General features: G+C 37.1%; 1 protein-coding gene across 1 annotated transcript; it reads right to left on the minus strand.

Moving 5' to 3' along the window:
- Positions 1–323: 323 nt before the first annotated feature.
- Positions 324–23,995, minus strand: LOC121426116 (SWI/SNF-related matrix-associated actin-dependent regulator of chromatin subfamily A-like protein 1). The gene is made up of 15 exons (XM_041622283.1): positions 23,858–23,995; positions 18,577–19,182; positions 17,583–17,711; positions 16,880–16,930; positions 16,219–16,402; positions 14,561–14,711; positions 13,947–14,108; positions 12,546–12,611; positions 11,749–11,889; positions 10,779–10,910; positions 9,704–9,852; positions 8,770–8,869; positions 4,955–5,238; positions 4,272–4,359; positions 324–2,308 (listed from the first exon to the last, which is right to left on the minus strand). Exons 2-15 carry the CDS (start codon positions 19,154–19,156, stop codon positions 2,075–2,077), a joined length of 2,451 nt encoding a protein of 816 aa, XP_041478217.1. The 5' UTR covers positions 19,157–19,182; positions 23,858–23,995; the 3' UTR covers positions 324–2,074.
- Positions 23,996–25,436: the final 1,441 nt, after the last annotated feature.

Here is a 25,436-nt window from a genome sequence, read left to right on the forward strand (position 1 = left end):
AAAAAATATGGTTTGTGTCATTACATCAGGTTATCGTGTCCGGTCTGGCAATTGCGTAACCCGACCATTCCGGTAAAGGGCTACCTCAATTCATGAAACGTCGAATCCAGTTTACCAGATCTTTTGCATATTTGGCTTTGATTTTAACAAAGTATCTGGTAAATTAAACTCGACCTTAAGGGGCCCGTTTCTTGAATGGTCGCGTTACGCGATTGCCGACCGAACGCGATAACAAATTCTGAGTAACTTATTTGTAACAAAAATAATTTCTTTTTACATATCTACATTTATAACAAATATTTCATTACAAAGGTGAAAATGCCAGTTAAAGTCAAATCTCTTGGTATCAAAACAAACTGTTTGAATTAGCTAAGTGTCTTTCAACTTGTGTAGATTCTAGATGACTGTATTTGTCTTAAAAACTCAGTGAGTGCACTTTCACTCTTAATAATTCTTCCCATCATTTCCTAAAGCCAAGTACCTTCTTACTTGAAAAAAAAAAGAATTTTGGGAGTTTAGAACCTTTACAGCTACTAGAATTTTTACAGTTGTCAAATACAGTTCTTTTCTTCTCTTCTCTCCTTTGCTTCCTAAGCTAACTGCTTCAGTCTTCAGTTCATTTAATCTCACATTTAAACCTAACTACATCAAAGAATGTTTAATACATTCTAACTCACCTTCATTTCCTCACCTAACTGCTTTAAACAGTATTCAGTACATCCTATTTCACCTTTACTTCTAAACCTATCACTGTTCACTATCTCGCCTTTACTTTCTAACCCATCAGTGTTCAGTACATTCTATCTCACCCTTACTTTCTAACCCATCAGTGTTCAGTACATTCTATCTCACCCTTACTTTCTAACCCATCAGTGTTCAGTACATTCTATCTCACCTTTACTTTCTAACCCATCAGTGTTCAGTACATACTATCTCACCTTTACTTTCTAACCCATCAGTGTTCAGTAAATACTATCTCACCTTTACTTTCTAACCCATCAGTGTTCAGTACATTCTATCTCACCTTTACTTTCTAACCCATCAGTGTTCAGTACATTCTATCTCACCTTTACTTTCTAACCCATCAGTGTTCAGTACATTCTATCTCACCTTTACTTTCTAACCCATCAGTGTTCAGTACATACTATCTCACCTTTACTTTCTAACCTATCAGTGTTCAGTACATACTATCTCCCTTTACTTTCTAATCCATCAGTGTTCAGTAAATACTATCTCACCCTTACTTTCTAATCCATCAGTGTTCTATACATTCTATCTCACCCTTACTTTCTAATCCATCAGTGTTCAGTACATACTATCTCACCTTAACTTTCTAACCCATCAGTGTTCAGTAAATACTATCTCACCTTAACTTTCTAACCCATCAGTGTTCAGTAAATACTATCTCACCTTTACTTTCTAACCCATCAGTGTTCAGTACATACTATCTCACCTTAACTTTCTAACCTATCAGTGTTCAGTAAATACTATCTCACCTTAACTTTCTAACCCATCAGTGTTCAGTAAATACTATCTCACCTTAACTTTCTAACCCATCAGTGTTCAGTAAATACTATCTCACCTTAACTTTCTAACCTATCAGTGTTCAGTACATACTATCTCCCTTTACTTTCTAATCTATCAGTGTTCAGTACATACTATCTCACCTTAACTTTCTAACCCATCAGTGTTCAGTACATACTATCTCGCCTTAACTTTCTAATCCATCAGTGTTCAGTACATACTATCTCACCTTAACTTTCTAACCCATCAGTGTTCAGTACATACTATCTCACCTTAACTTTCTAATCCATCAGTGTTCAGTACATACTATCTCACCTTAACTTTCTAATCCATCAGTGTTCAGTACATACTATCTCACCTTAACTTTCTAACCCATCAGTGTTCAGTACATACTATCTCCCTTTACTTTCTAACCCATCAGTGTTCAGTACATACTATCTCACCTTAACTTTCTAACCTATCAGTGTTCAGTACATACTATCTCACCTTTACTTTCCAACCCATCAGTGTTCAGTACATTCTATCTCACCTTTACTTTTTACCCTACAGGTTAGTTCATTCTTGGTTTCTTGATCTTAGGACTGTCCATAGATGTTTTCTCAAAGTAAAATGAGCTGAACAACCCTGTATCTGTCTTTGGTAGCCCGCCGGCATCTTGACAAGCTGTTTCTGGTTTGTTGGTAGCCTCGGCTGCTTCCAGGAGGTCAAGATCTTCCTGGGAGAGAGGGTCATCCTCAAAGAAAGATTGCTCAAAGAATGACAGGATACTTCGCTGCTTGGGATCCTGAAAGCAAAATGACACGATCAAAAATCTTCATTAAACTTGATTAGAAATTGTGCGATTTTCAGTACAAGGGGAAGTTCATCCTGACCATAAGATTTTTTTAAAGGTAAATGCCAGTTGCGGTAACGATATCAAAATGAGTTCGTACAGAATCCAATGAAATGACCACCAAAGTGTCTGTTTGTATAAATAAAACTTATGTGCCAAAGGATTCTGGAAGAAATTGTGTAATTGCTGAGAAATCAGCAAATAAGCACAGAATTCGGGTCAAGCATCGGGCCAACATTCAAAGCAATAATAATACACTGTCCCACGTGCGCTTATCTGTGTTGGTGATCTTCAGTGTGAACATTTTTCAGCGTAGATTTCAAGATTTCACAAAGTTCAGTTTATGTAACTGTACCAGATCAAGATCCTCGATGATATACTGACAATTAAGCCTGGTTTTACAGACTTTCTCATCAAATCAGTGTTTACTGCAACTACTGGAATTTCTCTTTAATTGAAGCAGAAAAAATCAGAGAAATATATACCGTAAGTAACGGTGTATTAACCGCACCTTTTTCTCGGCGGGATAGAAGCAAAAGTCGGGGGTGCGGTTTATACACGGTGACGGGTCTGAGCCAGCCCGCCGTAACCCCTCCCGTACATGTACGATGTCTGCCAGTTCACAACACATCGAGTGGCCGGGCGTAGCCGCCCAGGCAATGTCGTTTAGAGGGGTATGAGCCGCGGGTAATGGGAAGCGAATTACGATCTTAATTAAATGTTGTCCATAACAAACGCACCCACCTTCATGACACTAATTTTGACTTTATTCTCGATTCAAAGTAGTGAAGTTCCCTGGCTAATTTGAAAGAAACGCGAAGCACACTCGGTAATATTTTGTGAGCGAGAGTTGAATGAGCTTAGAGATTGCGTTGTAATGTGGTTATAGTGCGACTTAAGCTGGCGCTATTCAAAGTCCCATTTCGCGCCAGCTTGTTTTTTTCCTTCCTGTTTGCTTTTCAGAAGATACCATGTAAACCATGCACGAGAGAGACAGCACGAAGCCTTAAAAAACAACTGGAAAAAATGTCAATTTCTTTGTTTCTTGAACCTTCCTATAATCCTGTATCCAAAATTCATGCTAAGACATCAAATTTCTGAAAGTGATTGTGAGGTTACGATGCAAGAAATGTGAATGTTTGTTCCTCCTACGCTGGGAAAGACAGATCATAATTTGATAAGATGTACTGGCATGACTGGTACTGTATCGTAGTTTGCAATGTACGGTAATGGCAGTGCTGTGTGTGTGTAAACTGTGACTGTGAGGTGAGTGAGTGTGTAAATTGCCAATATTGTCGGGACCGTTCTTTCTTTCTAACATTTGTAGATGAATTGATCAAGAACAGCAGATTCCGCGTACCGGTAATCTCTTTGGATACTTTGAATTTTAAAAACTTAGATTTTGTTTCTTTGTACTTCAAATATGCATGTAAATGTGAGAAGAATTTTTTTTTTTTTTTGTCCAAAGTTGGGGGTGCGGTTAATACACGGGTGCGGTTAATACACCGTTACTTACGGTAGGTAAAGGTTTGATAGAAACCCATCAAAGAAAAAGAGAATCATAAGTTTTTTAATATTTCAGACTTGCGACGTCATATGCGAGTAGCATCCTAATATACCATGCAACATAAATTCCCAAAATATGATGAATACAATATTTTTCTTAATTGAAAGGAGTATGAAAAAATGTGTCTCATGGTACATCCACACGCAAATGAAATCACTTCCAAGTTTTGAGAAAATGACATCGCACGAAATATGGAGGAGCTTGTGACATCACAAAATCAAAATTTTAAGACAACAACGACAACCATCATCATGTCTTTTTTACCCAGGGAAGCAGTTCTTCTGAACTGTTCTTCCATGCGCTTGGCCCTGCATAACGTAACTTCAGTAAGAGTCCTCGTATACCTACCTTCAATTCAGTCGTGTCCGCATCACCAAAATCATCTTTTGAGAGGCCAGCTTTGCCAAGGATGGAGAGTTTCTTCTGAATAAGAGGCCTGTAGAAGCAATATATAAGGCAAAGGTGTTCTGTGTATGTCAACTAATAACATTGAGTATTAGAATGTCTCCTAACATGCAATCGTCAACTACTAAGTAATTTTGCATGATCCACTTTATAAGCTTGCAAGAATATATCCTGTGGCAGCTTGAGGTCTACTAGTAAACTGCACAGCAGATGATGAATAGAGAGGTACTACCAATAGCTAGAGCATACAAAATGAGATCTGGAAGATATTTGAGGGTTCTGGGGGATATAAGCCTGTATTCTGAACTTTCACTTAAACTCTAGTCATAAGTTGTGGTTTGGCTATGGAAAGCCACATGTTACACAAATATTTCTAATGGAAAGGCTCATTTTACACCAAAATCATATGTAACTGTCTGGGAATAATGATTGAATTAGTTTCCTCTATTATTAAAGAATGAGGAAACTACATAATAGACATGATAAACACACAATTGAAAAAATGAATATTTTTCAGCTTCTCATAATTTTAGCACAGAGTTAAAGCATGGTCTGCCTTAAACAAGACTCAAGAATACTAGCCAAAGAATCTTCTATACATGAAGGACAATTTGCAAGATACTAACCAGATATAGTCATCTGCAGTGTTCTTTGCGATGAGATAACGAACGGTCACCGAGTCTTGCTGACCGATTCGATGGACGCGATCCTCGGCCTGAACCAGGATTCCGGGATTCCAGAACAATTCTGCAAAGAGCACCGTAGATGCAGAGGTCAGGGTGATCCCTGCATTACACGCTGTGATGGACAATACTGCAACTTGATAGGAGTCATTGGTCTGGAATTTCTCGACCAGCTCGTTGCGCATGTACGACGATGTGCTTCCATCTATACGGATGATCTTGATTTTCTGTGCATATTAAATAAAAGTAAATAACACAGATATAAAACTTTCTAGTTTTTTGAGGGATAAAAAAAGGATTTTGTGTGTGAAAAAGGAAAGAGTATTTTCAACTTTCTACAATAGATAATTGTTAGACTATCTATAGTTATTTTGATTTAATAACACTAATGCCTATAAAAAAAGGGTAATCCAATTTTTTAAAAGCTAGTATTCAGAGATTATGAATATTACATTTTAAATTTACCAGGAGACAAAAGAGCAACATTTCACCTTTTAATTGATACCTTACTTCCAACTCTTACTCCATTCATGACAGAACTGACGTTGAAGACATCAGGCACAAATCCATCACCCCCAAGTTTGGTGACACGACATATGCTCCTGCAACATTTGCTCCAGTCTAAATATCTCAGAGGGTATAGGGTTAGAGTTAGTATTGTAATAGGGTATTTGGTTCAGAATAATGTAAAGATAAGGGCTCATTTTGTTTTGGAGGTTGGGTTTAGGTTTTGCCGTAACATGCAGATTATCCATCGGAGCAATTGTCGCCAAGGCAAATGTCACAGAACCCCAAGTTTTGGCAAGTAGGGCTAAGATGAAAGTTTCACTGATGTCTCAGCTGAGTGATTTTTTTTTGTCAATGGACACGATCAGTTTGAATAAACATTTTATTGGCCATGCTGATGATTGCAAGTCTGAAAAGGCTGCTGTTCCTCATTGACTGGTCAGTTTCAATTCACTTCAGTCATTTAACCAAAAGTTTGGATAAAAAATTATGTACCTCTCGTCTTTCAAATTAATTTTTTTAGCAATGCATTAATTTTTTTGATGTAAATGTAATCTTTCATGTAAATGTTATCTTTAATGTATGTATACATGTTATTTTAAATGTTTTTTTATCGTAGGTAAAATATCAATAAAAGAAAAGGAGTTGCTTTTTTATATTCTGGTTAATGAAAATTGTAATATTCAATAATTTATTACTATTAGCCCTCTAAATTTGGAGAATACACATTCAATGACTTTTCATACAACAAAATTTGTCCTCCCATTGTGTGGGTCATCCTTGTTCGGCACAATGTAATATGGGGGGTGTTTCACAAAGATTTTAGTATGACTTAAAGTCGCACTCAAATACCTTGTTGCGTATGGTATAAAAAGGCTTGACCGCATTGGTCTGATCGTGTCATGAGGACGCGCACCACTGTGTTTCTATCACTAAGATCGTGCATTGCATATCATGTACGCGTCAACATTTAAGTGTGACTTGAGTCACACTTAAAGTAGAAATATATTGAAAATCGTAAAACTGGAGAATCATATATCACAATAAAGGAGAAAATAAGGAGAACACGATGGTGTACATCATTTATCATAGAGACGGATGAAACTCAGTTAATTGATAGTTTAAAGTTCTCTCTCTGAATGCTTCAAACACGCAGAATTACGTCCGCGAAATTGGGGATTTTTTTATGACGTCACTGTCTGTACGAGAGGCGTGATTGGCTCTCCCACGTGAAGCTCCACTTGCATGCAAAACCTGTTGCAAGGGTACATTTTCTCCACATTGTCACTGAATACTTCGATCCCGAAATGATCGAAAGAAAACCCAGAATTTTATCTAGATTTGGATTTTCAAATTGATGATTTTGAGATGAAGAGAATGATGATGAAGTGAAACAACACAGTGACGTAGTTGGAGGTAAATTGGGGGAATTACGCCAATGATGATGATGATGAAAATTCAACTTGCAACACAATCACAAGTAAAGTCATGTACATACCGATTCGCTACCAATTAATGCTGCTGCGGGAAGTGCTAGCTACACCGCGCGGGCCAAATTGAATTCATGCTGAACATGAATAACCACATCCAGACAGTCTATCATAAGAAGGAAAATGATGTAACTGTACTTACAAACATGTGAATAATCCGAACCTGAAGGCAAATCAACTCAACGAATAGTACCAGACGATATGGCATATACACTGACGATAAACTTCATGTGACTGGATAGATGGTCACTCATTCTGTTAGATGTAACTTTTATCTCATTAATTTGACAAAATTACGAAACTCGGGGGATTATGATTCTATATAAAATATAGTAACATCTCTTATCATTTTTTGAATTATGATGAAACCTGTTTGGAAGGAAAACGTTGGGGTAAATTAAAATTAGATGTAAAAGATCATCCCATCATGCGTAGCATTATGTGATCGTAAACAAACCATCACAACAACACATGCCGTATTGTTTGCTCGCCTTGGCTGAGACTGAGAGAATAGATCTATGCACGTGTTGCACAGCTCTCAATCAGCAAGGAAGGAATACGTGCATGTTTGCGATGGTTTGTTTGCAATGACATACAAGCTACGCATGTTGGGGGGGGATTTAAAAGTAATTTTAGTTTATCTCAACGTTTTCCTTCAAAAGAGGTTTTATCGTAATACAAAAAATAATAAGAGATGTTAATATATTTTTATATATATAAATAATTCCCCGAGTTTCGTAATTTTGTCAAATTAATGAGTTACAAATTACATCTAACAGAACGAGTGACAATCTATCCCAGCCACATGAAGTTTATGGTCGGTGCATATCGTCTGCTGCTATTCGTTGAGTTGATTTGCTTTCAGGTTAATTCGGATTATTCACTTGTTTGTAAGTACAGTTATATCATTATTTTCCTTCTTATGATAGACTCTCTCTGATGTGGTTATTCATTTTCATGGATTTAATTTGGCCCGGCCGCGCGGTGTACGTATAGCTACCACTTGTAGCAGCAGCTGCATGAGTTGGTAGCGAATCGGCATGTACATGACTTTATTTGTGATCGTCAGGCAAGTTGAATTTTCATCATAATCATCGGCATTGTTCCCCCATTATTTACCTCCAACTACCTCACTGTGTTGTTCACTTCATCATCATTCTCTTCATCTTTAAAATCATCAATTTGAAAATCCAAATCTAGATAAAATTATGGGTTTTCTTTCATTTCGTGATAGAAGTATTCAGTGACAGTCAGAGAAAACGTACCCACGCAACAGGTTTTGCATGCAAGTGGAGCTTCACGTGGGAGAGCCAATCACGCCTCTCGTACAGACAGTGACGTCATCAAATTCCAGTCAATTCAGAGACCGATGCGAGGCATATTTCGGAGGGGCATTTTAGCGTTTTTTAATCGGCGATTTTCACCTTTTTGTATTATTTTCGGTATTTTTGAATGACCCACTGATGATCCCCACATCATTACCTTTCCATTGATATATAATAAGACCACATTCATAATCAATATATTTCTCCTTTAAATCTTTGTGAAATACCCCCCTGATGTAGACCGTCTCTTACAATAAGCATCAATGGTTCTAAATCTTGAGGCGAATGTCCTTGTTCCTATTTCAACATTTGATGATGTTTGTTCTATAATAAACTGGAAGAAGAAAATAAGGCTTGAATTGAACACTTCAAAGCATTAACATAAGATCATGCCAGCATTTCTGTATAGACACAAAACGAGATGAGTGGAAAGTACCTTTTTCATGAGTGCTTCGGCCAGAGCTTCCATGACTTTCTGATGGTGAGCAAAGACAAGAAATTTATGACCACTTTCTGCTAGGTCAATCACATACTCCCTGCAAGAAACAATAGTATTTTACCATTACAGAGACATTAATATGACATTGAAACTGTGATGAATAACATGTCCGTGAAATATACATCATCACAATATTGGTTAACTAGATAGATTCCCCACTGCTTTCATTCAAAATTTATGTCTCCGCTATTGGAAGAATGGAACATTTAATTTCTATGTTTTTCAAAAAAACTTTAATTATCTCATCAAATCATACATTCATCTACTGATTAAACTTAAACTGAATCTATATATTGGACATCATTTCAACAAGACACAACTTTGTTATTCCTTTAATCTTCTTTGAACAAGGTAGAGAGTAGATATGGAAATTTTAGGACATGTTATTTTCTTTTTTAATTTCAGATACCATCCACCAAACCATCCCCTCTTCTAAATGTTTTCACTCAGTCATATATGAAATATATATAAAATATTACTCCCAGACGAAAAAGGATTCTTAACTTTGCAATGATAGGTAATTTGTGTATATTTTTTCATTATATATTATGATATTAAATCAATAATTCTTGATTTATTTTTTTGGGATGAGCTGTATATGATGACAAAATAATGTGCATCATGTTTAATTTTGAAAATATGTAACATAGTTAACTACCTCCTTTTCTTGTTAATCGTTACTTCCCATTCACCTGCTATGTATTGTCATGCACAGTTGAGCAAATCCACATAAAAAATTGTGCAATATAAATGTGAAATTATTAGTAGTATATTTAGTACAAATAGAAGTGGTAGTAGAAGCGGTGGTGGTAGTAGTAGTAGCAGCAGTAGTAGAAGAACAGAAAGGGGCATAAATGTGGGTATATCTTACTTCAATGCAGGGATCTTGGCAAGACCGGTCTCACTGAAATACTTGAGTAAAGTCCCTTGTTGATCTGATTTACTCTTCTTTTCCATATCCTTAGCTGCACACTTAAGTGATGTGCTACCAGTCTTCACAAAGCTAGGATCCATTATCACCTAAAATGAATTCAAAGGATAGTAGCATAGTGATTGGCTACCAGTCTTAACAAAGCTAGAGGTTTCTTAACCCCCTAGTATCCTTAGGCTAAAGTGATGTTTCTTAATAAGATTAGAGCATAAGTTCCCTCATCAATACAGTAAGAGTAATCAACCCCCCCCCCCCTTTAGATCTTGGCTGGCGATCGCAAGAACACTGTGAAAATTGGTATGATAATAGCATGGGATGTAATATTAAGGGCAGTATGGTTATTCGTTCCAAAATAATCAATTTTTTTACATGAATTAATTATGCTAATTTATGAATAAATCATACTTTTTTCTCTAATTCACTATAAAAAGCTCCTAGAATGCTAATTTTTGGTGTTTATATTCTTTATACCATTGCTAACAATTAAAAATGACAATAATCCTGGTTTGAAAATGAATTTCTTATGTATTTCAATTTTTTATAAATTTCTTATTTATTTCTTTATTTTTTGACCTTTTGTTTTTCTTTGTTTTCCCCAAAATTTATGGTGGAAACTTTTTGTAGCATACAGGTACATGTAATTATGCTAAAATTTATCAGTTTCAGTTGATGCCCAAGACTTCAAAGTAAAAATTCTGCGAGCGGCATGGTAAAAAAAAATTCATGCAGCGGAATAGTCACAGAAAATGTCAAGTGGGGGGATTAATTCAAACCTCCCCCCCCGGCGCTATTAGTGTCAACTTACTCAAATGCCAGATAAAAGCTATACTTTCATTTCCCCCATCCCTGCTCTCACAGAATTGCAGCTCATAATGACAAATGAATTTTCAGACTCAACAATCAATGTATGGTGCTATTGGCGACATTTCGCTGGAAAAATCGACAAGCATTAAAATCAAACATCCACCAGCACTAATTCAGGCTATTGAATTGGAGCACATTTTGTAGCACTCACCACTTGTCTAATCTTGGATGGTAACTGCCCAAGGACATCCTTCTTAAGTCTTCTTATCATCACTTTCTCTTCTAGGAGAAGATGTAATTCAGTCAGGTTTGAGGAGCCAGAGTAGTCCCAGCCAAAGTGAGTCTACAAATTCAAATAAAAACAGTAAATAGAGATACTGAATTAAATTCATCAGCATCCGTAAAAGGCCAGAGTTATGTTTACTTTGAAAAAGGTTTTACAGCACTATAAATAAATGGAAGGTTAGGGTTAACCGGGCTGGGTAAATTAAAAAAAAAACCTTCCCCAAACATTGTTAACATTTTAGATTTTACATCTAAATGGGCACCAGTAGGAAGTAATTCCTCAAGAAGCTATGTGCGCTGTGAACGCCTGGCTTAGCTGGGAAATATAGGAGCGCCTTGAGCACCTAACAAGGTGGATATGTGCGCAATATAAATACCCTATATTATCTTTACATCCATGAAATGCCCATCTATTTTACACATTTACTAGAAATTATTTTGATTTAGTTGGAAACTATCAAGAAAATGAGGAATATTCCCCTACTTCTTCACTTTGAAATGCTGAAGTCACACTTGGCCTACCTACAGCTACACGAAAGTCTACATGTGGAACTACAATAAGAGCAATTTTATTCTCAAACTGTTGTCAAAATAGGAAGATTTTTATTTATGGTCATTTGAACGGCCTTTAAACGTAATGCAGAAATTTGTTTTCCATTAGATGCTTACAAACAAATATGAATTTGAGCACACAAAACGAAAACAGATACAGTCATATTTATACCAAAAAGATATGTGTGAAAAAAAAATGTGAGTTGTAGTAGCTTCAAAAGCAGATTCTTTATGGAATCTTCATGGACTAGCATAATGCTTACATCATTATATGCTTTTAATGACAATTTGAAAAAAAAATTAAATGAAACAAAACGAATTGTTGTTATTTGAGCTTGTCATACCTGTTTAGCATCGCAGTATCTTAGTGCAAAGTCATGGAATGATGGGAAGAGCCGTGGATTGACCACACTGATCTGTTGGAAGAGTTCAGATGGTCTGGAGAGGGCCGGTGTACCGGAGAGAAGGATCACTCTTGGCGCTGCCTATAAAACCAACGAGAGAGCAAATATCACAACAAGTGTCGCATCTTTTGGAAAAAGATGGATGTTTGTGTCGAAATTTACACCTCTGCTCTTCCCAGATCACGAATATACTACATTCCTCACTTTAACAGTTTGAATGACTTCTTTTAAAGCAGAATATTATAATCATTGCTATTCAAATTTTATAATCAATTAATCACTCTACGATTGGTTAAGTAATTTTTTATTAAATAGCTTCAGGGTGCTACATGTACATAACTTTTTAGAAGCACTTGCCCAGTTGGGTAAGTAAATTTTTAAATTGTTGGAATATACTTGCCCAAAAATCCATTTCACTTGCCCTGGCAAAATCCTTAAAAAGAAAGTTTCACCTCTTCAAAAGAAAGTTTTGCGGTTTTATAAACCATTGACCTTTCTCTTTTTACATGAACTGATCTACCTTGTTATTGTATTTCTTTTTCGGAAGTGATATTATCTTGCCTGCCATGACCAAAATTAGGGTCAGTATATCATATCGACCCTAATTCCGGTCACTCTACTGTGAGAATTTGCTTGCCGAATTCAGGCAAGTAGTTTTGGTGTTTACTTCAAAACACTTGCCCGACTCTTTTACTTGCCCCGGGCAATCGGGCAAGTGCTTAAGTAGCACATTGTACCTTTAATAGTGGCAGAGCTGCCTTGGTTCTAGCTGTCTTGTAACTCTTGAGAAAATGAGACTCATCCTGGGAAGAAAAACAAAGAACAGACAAAAATATTAATGGATAATGTCCCTCCAGCTATACCTACAATTATTATTATTATCATTATTTGTTTGGCGTCACCTGTGCCTGGGAGGCGAAAAGCCAACCGAATCACTATGACCCACAGGTCTCTCTTCCAATATAACTGATTAATTTTAACAATAGGTAAAGCGAGCATCAAAACCTTGAACATCTAAAATCTGAAGAGTTTTTTTTCATGAAGCAGATTTGTTATGGCGATATGTCTCTGTTATACAGTGAATATATGAGCATCAGCCTCCCTAGCAATGGAAAGAAATGGTCAAAGTATTATTATGTAGTGACCAGGTAGTTTCAGCAGGCCTGTGAGTGGGGTTTCAAAAAAATAGCGGAAAAATTCCGCTGAACTGCGTTGGCTTACTCACCAATACATAGACTGAAGAGCTTGGAGGCCCGTAAGTACAGACAACGTATTTTAGCAGTAACGTTAGATCTAACAGTGGAAACCCGATTTTCTGATCGTTTTTTTTGTACATAAAATGTCACATTATGAAAAAGAAATCACATCCATATTTACGAAAAAATGTTTAAAATTCATAAATATCGTACCTTAGACCGCAGTTACTGCTAATTCCTTTGAAATAATGATCGAAACATCGTCATCTTCGATCCTTTCGTTGGTCAACGTAAGTTTCCATCTTGGATGACGTCATCATCCTTACAGACGTATTTACCAGTCGCAAAATATCGCGATTTGAGCCGCTGCTTTGCGCTTGTATGTCAACAATGGCAACGATGCACGGTGTGATCCGCGCATAGAGATGTATATCTCTATGGATCCGCAGCAGTTTCATTCAAAACTTCGCGAAGGCAAAATACAAGGCCCCGTAACGTGTATATTCACAACACACACATTCTGCTCGCATCCATTTACCTAGACTTGTTTTCCAGCCGTTTGGGATAAAATAGCGGAATTTTGACTAAGAAAAAAAAACAGAAATGAAACACAGGAAAAAAGCGGAAATTGAAATCGGTCTTAAAAATGAAAATAGCGGATTTCCGCTAAATAGCAGAGATTTCACAGGCCTGTTTCAGGGGAAAAAATACATGGGGGTCTCAGGTGATTTCATCCCGAAATGCTTAAAATGGCCCTTGAAAATAAAAAATTATCAATGGTGCAGATTTAGGCAATCAAATGTGAAAAGTAGCCCCCGAGGTTAAAAAATTAACTTTGGTGTGTCTACATTAGTTAGGTGCCTCAGACCACGGCCACGGTACCTTCATCGTATTTGATCTAAATTATTGAAAATGCGAGATTGGGCCATTGACAGTACGTACCATGATGATGACCTTGAAACCTACAGCCTGCAACGCCTTGGTTTTCCTGGCCATCAGGTCATAGCTGATTATATTTACTTGACCACAGGAAACACTTTCCCTTCCAGAGGTCACAACATTGACCTCATACTCCTCAATCGATGGTATCCATTTTAAGAATGCCTGTCAGTAAAAATAATTTAAGAATGAAACACAGATATAATATTATTGCATGATGCGTGTTGTACAACCAGAGTTGACTAACATACTTGCTATTACAAGCCTAATATATCAGACTAAGATATGACCAAAAGAGATCACTTGTTTGAAGTTTAAGCCAACCTTTTAAGGAATTCTGAGGAAAGCAGTTATCTAATAGCATCAAATGCTGTAGATCACACATAAAGAGATACACAGTAGGTTGTGACCGAGCCATTAGGCAGGGTGATATAGGAGTGCCAGGAGGACCTACCAAGGTAGATATGTGCACAATATAAATTTTGATTTATTGATTTCATTTCACAATTGTACATAATATGATAAACATAACATACCTTATTATCAAAATTATCATTTCATCTTCAGCTGGACAAAGAAATAAACAATTTTTACTACGAACAGATGTTACTGCTTACCTCTGCCCATGAGAAGCGCATTGACGAAGGACTAACGACGAGCATTGGCCATTCTGATCTATAGTAACATGCTACACAGATGGCTTGAATTGTTTTTCCTAATCCCATGTCATCGGCTATCAAGGCTCTCCCTCCTCGGTGAATCGTAAAACTATTACAAGCAAAGATAACCAAGAATAAATCATTTGGAAACTGCCACCCTAAAACTAATAACATAATGAATTTTGACATTTTTATTGATCTTGAAAAAAAAATATCCTCAGTTTTAAAATGATATGTAATTTGTCAAAGTTGATAAAAAATATTAAAGTGTATGTATTGATTGAAGGAATTCAGTGAGATTCATAGAATACCGTAAAAACATAAATAGTCCAGAAAGAAATGGTGTCAAAGAAATTCTTGTATCTCTGTTTACTTAAATTTACAACTTTCGGATAAGATACTTTTTTATTTTTACTCTTTGAAGACACAATTACTGTTTGGGTTATTTAGCAAAAAACTTTCTGAGAACTTTGGTGGTTTTTGGTTGGAAGATCACATTATTAAACTTTTTAATTCTGGAACCTGAACAGATCAGAATCCATTTTGTGTGCCTCTGATTCTCATGGTACCCAATGTTGAATGACTTTACCAAACTTTATTTGTATTTCATGTCAAGAATTGCTCTTTTTATTCATAGATTTGCATCTGTGGCTCTTTTTCTCAGTGCATTTATTACAAACTCAGGATCTTCCTGTCACTTATCTAAGACATACAAAATATCAATATATGTAATCTGAACACACTCGCCAGGAGTATCTGATCCACATACACATCCACCTTTACCTCTCTTTCTAACCCCTACTTCCCCTCCCCTCCCACCCACCATAAGTTTCTGATTCACCAACACACATCCAACTCCCCCTCCCTTCTCTTTCTGCCCCCCCCCACTCTCAAGGAGTTTCTGATCCACAAACAAATCCCCCTTCTCTCCCCTCTCTTACCTCACCCGCCAGGGTCCCGCAACACAAAGGTTAGCGATTGATCGTACGCTTGATTTTACGATTGATTGTACAATGTAGTCAATGGAATCAATCGTAGAAAAAAGTTATACGGTCATTGCTCAGCTTTGTGTTACTGGGGCCAGGAGTTTCCCGTTCACATACTCAACATCCATCCCTCCCTCCTTCTCGCCCAATTCTCGAACCCCACCCAATCACCAGGTTTTGGCTCCATGGGCACATTCCCCTTTTATTCCTCCCCTCCCTCTTTGACCCCCCCCCCTCTCCAAACAATAATAATAAAACATTGCTTATATAGCGCATATAACAATGATATAATCATGTCTCTATGCGCTTTAGAAAGAATAGAAAGAATGGAGAAGGAAGAAAAGCCCGTTCATAGAGGAGTAAATATATAATCAATTAATCGGTACATGTATATCTTTATCAAAAAAAAGGAATGTCTTCAAAAGGGACTTAAAGGATTCTACATTATTGGCTTGTTTAACAATATCGGGTAATTTATTCGAATGTTCAGCAGAGGACATTTTGAATGAACGAGCACCGTAGAATAGAGTGTTAATTTTGGGAACTACTAAGAGAGATTTGTTGTTTGAACTTAATTTTCTTTGGGGTGCATACTGTACAACAACCCACCGGAATATCCCATTCACTTACTCAACACCTTTCTTCTGAAATGGCATGAGACCTTGTGCAAGCTTTGTATCTACCCCACTCAGGTCAGCCTCAGGAACCTCAAGCGTTGTATGTTTTCCACTGCGCTGGCTACGGAATGCTAAACACACTGAATTTGGGAGTGGTTTCATCTCGACCTCATTCTTTAATACCTGAACCGCCTTCACTATAGGTGCAGAAAGAGAAGAGACAATATGAAAAAAAAGGAGTTGAAAAATATTATGGGAAGATGTACACGTAGAGCATCAAATTATGATGTACAAAGTCAGAAATTATACAATGTTTGGCCTATTTATTGTGGAGCTCCATTTGTCTTATATATTAATAGCCTAAGCTACATGTATGAAACAAATTGCCCCACTTATGCTAAAAAACAAGCATTTACACTTCAGATTTCAAAATATTGTCCACAGTTACAGAAACAAACTTGTGACATCATAATATCTTCACTATGATGTCATGAATTATTGGGGGGGGGGGGAACAGTTGGACAAATTATTCTACCACAACTTCTTCAAGACATTTCCACAGTTCCAAATTGCTTTGTGACCTCATAAAGGTGTGCTCTGTGATGCCTAAAACACATCCTGGTTTTTCAAAAGTAATTTCCCATGTGCCATATCATTCAAAATCATTTACTTACTGAATTCATCGTAGTGGGTAAGTGAAAATGACCACTTTTTTGTAGTAACGTCTGTGAATGAAGAAAAAAAGGATGCAAAAAATTCACAGTATCTGAATAATGGAGTTTACATTCAACATACATTGTGACAAGTCAAATGTATATTGAAATTGTATTAAACCAAGAAAGACTGAGGGGACCTGACCCCCCCCCCCACATTATTATTTTTTTCAAACATTAAAAAGGTGAGACCTTGCACAGTAATTTATTTAGTTCCATTTAAGCAATATTTTGTATAGATGTCAAGACAAAGATGAAGACGATGATAATGACAGTGATGATGATGATAATGATGATGATGGTGATGATGATGTTGATGATGTTGATGATGATAATGATGATGATGGTGATGATGGTGATGATGATGGTGATAATGATGATGATTATGATGACAATGATGGTTGATGATGATAATGATGATGATGGTGATGATGATGTTGATGATGTTGATGATGATAATGATGGTGATGATGGTGATGATGATGGTGATGATGATGGTGATAATGATGATGATTATGATGACAATGATGGTTGATGATGATGATGATGATAATGATGATGACGATCATGATGATGATGATGATGATAATAACGATGATGGGAGTGATGAAGAAAACACTAAAATTCATTCTGCTTCATCCTGCCACACAATCACCAAACTCACCATAACTTTTACTTGGTATAGCTTTGAAGATTTCAATCAACTTAGAATGGTATCCTATGTCTGCTACAAAGCGAGATCTTGACAACAAGACACAATGTCCTGTAAGACTTGAACCACCTGTGAAAGAACCTGTGTACAAAAAAGATGGTTTGTTTAGTATCAATATAATGTGCTGGACGTGTTGCGAGGAATGTATTCAAAGAATCAGGAAAATAGTAAAGAAATTATGATTTCATTTGGGTGAATGCATGTACGGAAGATAAGCTTGAAAGTGTGAGCAAATGTGATCAACCACCCCAAACCATCAATAAGTTGCCAGGGAAGGCTCTAGAGCTGTTAATAGCCAAAATAGTACATTATTCTTCAAAAAGCCAAAACATAGCTTGTCTGAAGGAGTATTTCTTCATCTTTATAGTGTAAAAATTTTGAGTTGTATGGTTGAATAGAAAACAAGAAAGTTTTTTTTAAACAAGTTCTTGCAGACTGCTTGTAAGTTTCATTGATATTGCACGGTGTGCACATCTCTCACTTGAGTGAACACCAACTTCTAAAAAATAATGTTGTTTTCTCCTTAATTTCTGAAACTCTCACTTTGTTTTCTCTGCATTTGATAGGTATTTGAGTGAGTTATTGTTGATCAAGATTGACAAATCATATATCATTTTAAAGCTTAAGATGTGCTTATAGTTCAGACTCAATAACAAGTGGAACGCCCCTGGCAGTCTCGCCTGCATTCCGCGAATTGATATAGGAGCTGAGCAGACTTTGGAAAAAAAACTATTGAATAATAATTCACCACTGCAGCCATTGGAAAAGCGGAACCTATGAAAACCACAAAATTTTGGGCAACTTATTGTTGGTTTCAGGGTGGGGGAGTTCTTTGCTTAATATTCACAATGAATTGTGAATATTGATATCTTATCATAGAATCTTTTGAGAAGCAAGCTCACTTAATGTTTGATACTGATTGATACTGATTGATCGAATTACTAACCTGATGGTTTCAATACATTGTTTGATGACCAGCTTGGCGTACCACCGCTACCACGACCACCACCTCTATCACCGTTGCTCCACAAATTGACCTTACTTTGGCCTTGATGTGCTGGTTTCGAGGCATGAACTGTTTTGCTGCTACTGGTGCTTTTTACTCCACTGCTGTTAGAGTTGCCATAAAACTGAGTGATAGTCTTTTGGTTTGTGCCTGTGGCAGCCACTGGTTGTTGCACCTGGTATGGTTTTAGAGGTTGTTCATACTGATTAGGTGGTGGGCTCTTTGGGATGCTCATAGCATTGGATTGGATGCAACTATTGTTTGTTGTTACACTTGTTGCAGACTGTTCACAGCTTCTTTGTTTTGAAGTCATATCATATAATACTGATCTACCGGTATCGCCGTTAGCTGGCTTGGACGTTAGACATGATGGCCTCCACAACTTGCTGCTAGAGGTTAGAGTTGCTGGGATAGATGATGCTTGTTGATTTGCTCTTTGCGCCCTTTTTTCCAATGCTTTCCTTTTGTTTTCTTCTATCCTTCGTTTCTGTTCCTCTGTCAGTCCTCCAGTTGCTGCCATTTTGTTTCTCCAGAATCGCAATGGAACTAAAGGGAACAATACAGTACTGAACACAAATCAAGACACAATCTTATTGCAATTTAAAGTTTAATTTCAAACAAAATAATACCAGAAATGAAACAATTCTGTTTCCTTTTTACAAATTTTCACAGCCATACCATGGATGGAAATTGAAGAATAAGTAGAAAACAACTTTTGACAAATTTCCAACCTTGGCAGGGCATAATGAAATGCACCCAAGAAACTAAAATTTGGCATGGGGGCCTGGCTTTTGTGATCCCATGCATGCATAATTAGCCCAACTGAAATCAAATATTGGCCTTGGTTGGTATTCTGGAACAAATTTTGTAATTTCTCTCTGAGATGTGACACTGCTATGACTGTCACATATTGGTATTCTGAACATTGTCTTTTTCCGTCATATCTCTCCAAATTCTTTTCGAAAGCAAACCAATCAAAATCACCATTAGTTCCCAGTGGGAACCTTTCTAACCAATAGGAAGGCCCAGTGGCACATGAGATGTACCCTCAATACAGGAGCTGGCACATACATCGATGAGCTTAATTACAAAGAGAGAGACAGGGAGCTGCATATTTTTGGTGTGCAGAAAAGAGAAGACAAAATTTATGACAATTTTCATGACATACACCAGAATACTGATTACGTCATATCTATGAGAAAAGACAAAATATGGAGAAAAGACGCCCCTGGTTCCTACAATTTAGAACCAGGTCAATAATACATTGATTTCAATGGAGCCAATCATATATTTGATTCATGAGGTCAAATCTAAGACCCCCATGGACCAATTCCCACTTTAATTTGGGTTGTGGGGGTATTTCGTCATGCTCTACCAAAATATGGTATCAAAAAAGCTGACATGCAAAAGTGAAAATTGATGATATCACTCTTTGCTACTACAATGATCTCTAGTTTTAGCCTAAGGAGCTACATTGCCACTTGCATGCTGCTACACGCCCGACTTCTTATTTCCTCTATACCAAAATGCCGTTTTGAAGAACAATTTATAGATGAAATTATTATTTAACAATTTAGTAAAATTTGAAACGATTAGAAATAATTATTATCAGTTTTATCAAATGTTAAATAATATAAATTGTTCTTCAAAACAGCATTTCGTGACATCGCTTATCGAAGCTACGTCATAACGAAGCGGTTCAAGGGTCAAGCCTATTGTATTTGTGGTGTCAATGAATGGATCGAGGGATCTACAAGAGATCGTTCTGCTAAGAAATCTAATTTTTCATCTTACAGCTTTTTGGAACTTCATACGCATCAGGCGTTTGAAGGTGTATAGAAAAATAAAATCCAACAAAGTTACGTGATTTATAGCTTTAATTAAATGGCACTATTTGAGGGATCTTTCATCATCAGGGGGAATTGACTTCACATCATTCGTAAGTTTGGTAGGAGTACTTGATTTAATCAATTTTCCTCTGAAATTCACGGGAGTTTGTGGCAATTTTGCAAGTGCCGTGCTTCAATTTTCCTGTACACGGCGGCAGTAATGCACCCATGGGTGGCCAAGGCTTTAAAACTTGTTAGTCTACTGTCGTGACTGTCTGATGCCACATGCCCACTAACAATCACAATTGACGATGCACAAGCATGACAAACACAATTCAAATTAATTCACAACACAACCTTCTGACCTTGAAGTTGTTCATAGAATGATGAGTGTTCACATAATTATAAATAACATAGCTATATTACATGATTTTTTTTTTAAATACAGACAAATTATACATCACTTGAAAGGTTTTTTCAAGACAAATTCAATGGTGAAGACCAAATTACAATTGGAGCACCATAACTGAAGATATGGCCTCTTAAAGGGACGCTATACGCGGAACTTTTCTGCCACCCAAGACAAGTACCCATTGGGTGGCAGATCTACAGGTACTTGTAGATCTAAGAAACTTCCATACTTTTTTTCATGTAGGTAACTAAGTTAATTTGACTAAAATGCAACACAAGAGGTGATCTTGTATAGCATGGCTGTGTTACCTTCATATTTTTCTTATTCAAACAGCTTCTATTTGTGAAAATATAGTATACAAGAAGAAAGATAACAAATTAGAATAAGACAAGAGAAGTGCATGGGATGCTTTGCGTTGTTAAAAAAAATTAATCAACTCTTGGGGGTCTCATTCCTCAACAGACTTTAATCAGAAAATAAAAATGAATGTCCCACTATACTTCCTGGTATCTGTAAGATTTATATCATTCAAAAGTAGAAAATTAAGTTTTGCAAGTAAATTTTTTTTTCTTTCTGTTTGTCCATGTTCACTCTGTATTCTGTATAATTACCATGATGTCTCAAACTTGTTTGCAGATCCGAGAATGCGAGATCAGACAGCTGGAGCTGCAACAGTAGCTAGAAATGTACTCCACTGCTTAGAATTATAGAATATATTAACATTGAATATATTGGAATATATAAAGTTAAAAAGCAAGTCTCTGACATTATCTGAATTTCTACTACATTTACAAAATAATCTCCCTCCTTGTAAACATAATAAAACAGGGACCCATTATTGTGTACATCATGTGAATTGATGAGACAGCTTATTGATATGACACAAAACAACAGAATATAGATATAGTCATGTATCTATTCATTTTAATACCAGTACCAGGCAGCAGTCAATGCATGGTCTGCGCCTGTACACCATGAAAAAAAAATGAGACTGGAATTAAACATGCTTTAATTCCCGCCTGTTTTTTTTTCTTGAAATATTAAGTTGAAATTATCATTAATTTATCATTAATACACATAATTCATGCAGAAATCAAATGCACAACTTATCACCTACAACTAATTTCAATGGGTTTAACAATAACATACATGCATCAAGTACCACACCCATGGCCACCACGCCCACTCACTCCTTTCGGTCAGCCATGGCACCAAAATCACACTCTAGGCGGCACAACATGGGCTTGCATTCGCCTCTTGCGCAGCTATGCGACACATTCTTATATATCAAAATTAGATTTTCTGATACAAATACACTTCAAAGAATTAATTTATATCTGATATTTGACTGTTCCCTGGGAAATTTTCTGTTTATACGGCTTTGAAGAAAGAAAATAGAAACATGATTTACCTTAAGTGTCCAAAAAACTCCTTTTTGTAACGAAAAACATTGCCGACATTGAACTGAAATCGTCACTAACTCGTAGAAGAAAATCTGCCGATTTTAATGATACATAACACATGGTTATTTGATGCCCCTAGAGGGCGTCAACAAGTAAAAGTAACTTGCAAGATTAACCCGGTTCTGGAGTCATATTTTCCAAAATGGCGACTTCCATCGTGTGACGACGGACAGGTGGCACAACGAACAATTGTGCACAACGGATAGCGGAGCGTGAACGTAGCGGTCATGTACATTTTTGCTTATTACATGACGTCATCCAGCCCTTGCCGAGAACCAATTTATGAATAAAAATTTAGTAAGCATGCGCAGTGCAAGCCTTTTATTTCCCCACACAGAATTCCACCAAAACAAGTGTGCAATTCTCTATCACCTCGTACCAAAATCGACCTAGAATTTCACTTTCCCGTATTTTATATGAATTATGAAAGGTATTCTCGGAGGATCTATTTTCTCACCGATACTGCACAGGTAAGCAAATTTCGATTACTTCTTGCTTTTCCGTCAAAATCTTACGAATTAGCGTCTATATGTCATCGTGTTCGTTGGAATTTGTAGAGTCTATCGCAACGTGCACAAAGTCAATTGGCTTCTGGGTTTCGGAGCGTCGCGTGAATATGCATGAAATTGCAGAGTTTCGATAATTTTCGATCGATACCGGAGCGATCCGATAACGAACCAAAACCATTTACGGCGTACACAACGTGACCGGATATCGTTATCGCTATCGATACTTCCGCACGCAGTCCGAAGGAATTATTTTTGGGACCACGTGGTCATGACGTGATCTGCGCGATTGACCAATCAGCGGTCTTCGAATCGCTGTGCAGAGACGATCTATCCGTTGTACACAGTCTATGGACAATTGTTCGTTGTGGGTGGTGCTCTCGAAAACAGCCTTAAAAACAACATTTTGGCGATGCAAATGTGAGTAAATTGACTAGAAATAAGAAGTTTATATATAATAGAAAAAGATCGTAACATTTTATGAAAAAAGGATTTGAAATGTTGATACACTGGCTCAATGAATTTTGCCCATTTTGTGTGTTGGCAGAATAGGAAATGTGTTAAACGCGAACCCGTTGCGTCTTGCGATCGCTAAATAACAACAGTTTTCTCAAGCTTAACTTCCTCAGCTAGAAAAAAACCCATATACAAAATATAGATCTAAAGCCGCCTAATTATGAACTAATAAATCTCAGTCTCTGAGAAAGACTGAATTTCAGTGCACCACCTCCTAAAGTTAGCTCCTCCGACCTCGAATAGGACAGCTCGCCTCAGCTCAGGTCATAAATTACTCAGCTCAGTAATACTAAGTAATGCACGCCGATACCCGTGTCCAATGGGACCGCGGTGCGGTGGACATGCGTTAAAAGCGGCCGAAGCTCACCCGTACTCCAGGGTGACATTCTCGCTGTCAGCCCACAAACTCATCAGGGGCCAGGCGGCGCATCATCGAGTGGCTGCAGGTTCCTTATTATCTCTGAACGATCTCATTTACTTAGCCATACCTCTTACCAGTAAATTCGTCTCTTGTCTTCAAGATGATTTATCAATTTGTTGATTGCTTCATTTAAACTGTCAGGTACCGACTGGAGCCGTTTGAACTGCAAACTGGAATTCTGCCAAGCTACCTATCTATACTCCGCTAGCAGTCGACGTATATGCCCGTGCATGGTAATCCAATCACATCCCGTGTTCTGTTAACTTCTTCTGTGTGTACTCTTCCGTAAGCCAATCAAATTTTGGGTTACATAATACTTCAAACAAGCATTGCGCTTGTGATTCTATAGTCTGCAGGCACAGACCCCAATTGAAACTGATTGTTAAAAAGTCCCGAAAAAAGTGGGTCTTCACCATTATGTCTTCATTATCGACTAGCACATTAATTAGCACAAATTTCCGGGGAGTCAAATGGGGGGGAGTCAAATGCAAAAACATCGTGACTGAAATTATCTTGGTCAATGTAGGGAATTGGGTATTGGTGGGACATGCGGGGATGTTTTATATTTTGTTCTTCACGTATTTATGGATGCGATGATATGAGGACTGTTGGTGTTTTGATCTACTATAATGTATTGCTACTTGCGTCTATTCCTATTTGATCTAAAGACACTGTCTATTTGGGATGTGAATCTTTCTACATAAACGAGAAATGGGGGGGGGGGGGGGGGGGGCCGGGGATGTTTTAATATTTTGCTCTCAAAAGGTAATTTAAGCACGTATTATATAAAGAACTGGCTGCGTAGCTTTGACAAAGGAACGGGACATCATATAAAAATAAATTATCTTCCTATTCTCTTCCTATAAGCGCGGTGAACTGAAAATTGTTGATATTCCGGAAAGGAACGATTTAAGGATTAAGAATTCATTAAAAAAATGATCATATCCATAGGCGGCGGAGGGGGGGGACGGGGGGGAGTGTCCCCCCCTAAATTTTAGGTGGGGGGACGGTCCCCCCCTAAATTTTGTTTTGATAACCTTTTTTTTTTTTTTTTTTTTTTTTTTTTGCTTGTAAATTTTTTTTCCTGCGTCCCCCCCTAAATTCACGTGGACCCCTTGACACGTGTGTTGTCCCCCCCTAAAATTTAGGTTGATGACTTTTTTTTTTTTTTTTTTTTTTTTTTTTTTTTTGCTTCTCAAAAATTTTTGGGGCGCTTGTCCTATTTTTTACATGTGTCCATCCCAAAATTTCAGTTGGACACCCCCTAAATTTATTGGCTTCCGCCGCCAATGATCATATCTCATGATAATCTATATAACAGGCCTATATAGAGCACGAAATATGTTGATACAGTTTACAAGGCCTGAAAGCTAGGCATTTTAATCACTGTTGTAATTATATTTTAAAAAACAATGCGAGCGAAAAAACGCAAGACATTTTTTTTATAATTTGTCATGAAAAGGGATTTTAAGAAATGTGTTAGAATTCGGATGTTGTTTGAAGGTTTGCATGGTGGCATGTACAATTGCTGATGTGGTTTACGGTACACCATGTGGAGTGTTATAGAAGCAGTGGATAGAAGAAGAGAGGAAGTGGATAGGCGAGAAAGTGGAGATTTGAGAATAGAGTATTCTTTCTTGAGAATAGTCCTGA

The sequence above is a fragment of the Lytechinus variegatus genome, chromosome 13 (genome assembly GCF_018143015.1).
Source record: "Lytechinus variegatus isolate NC3 chromosome 13, Lvar_3.0, whole genome shotgun sequence".
Taxonomy (NCBI): Eukaryota; Metazoa; Echinodermata; class Echinoidea; order Temnopleuroida; family Toxopneustidae; genus Lytechinus; species Lytechinus variegatus.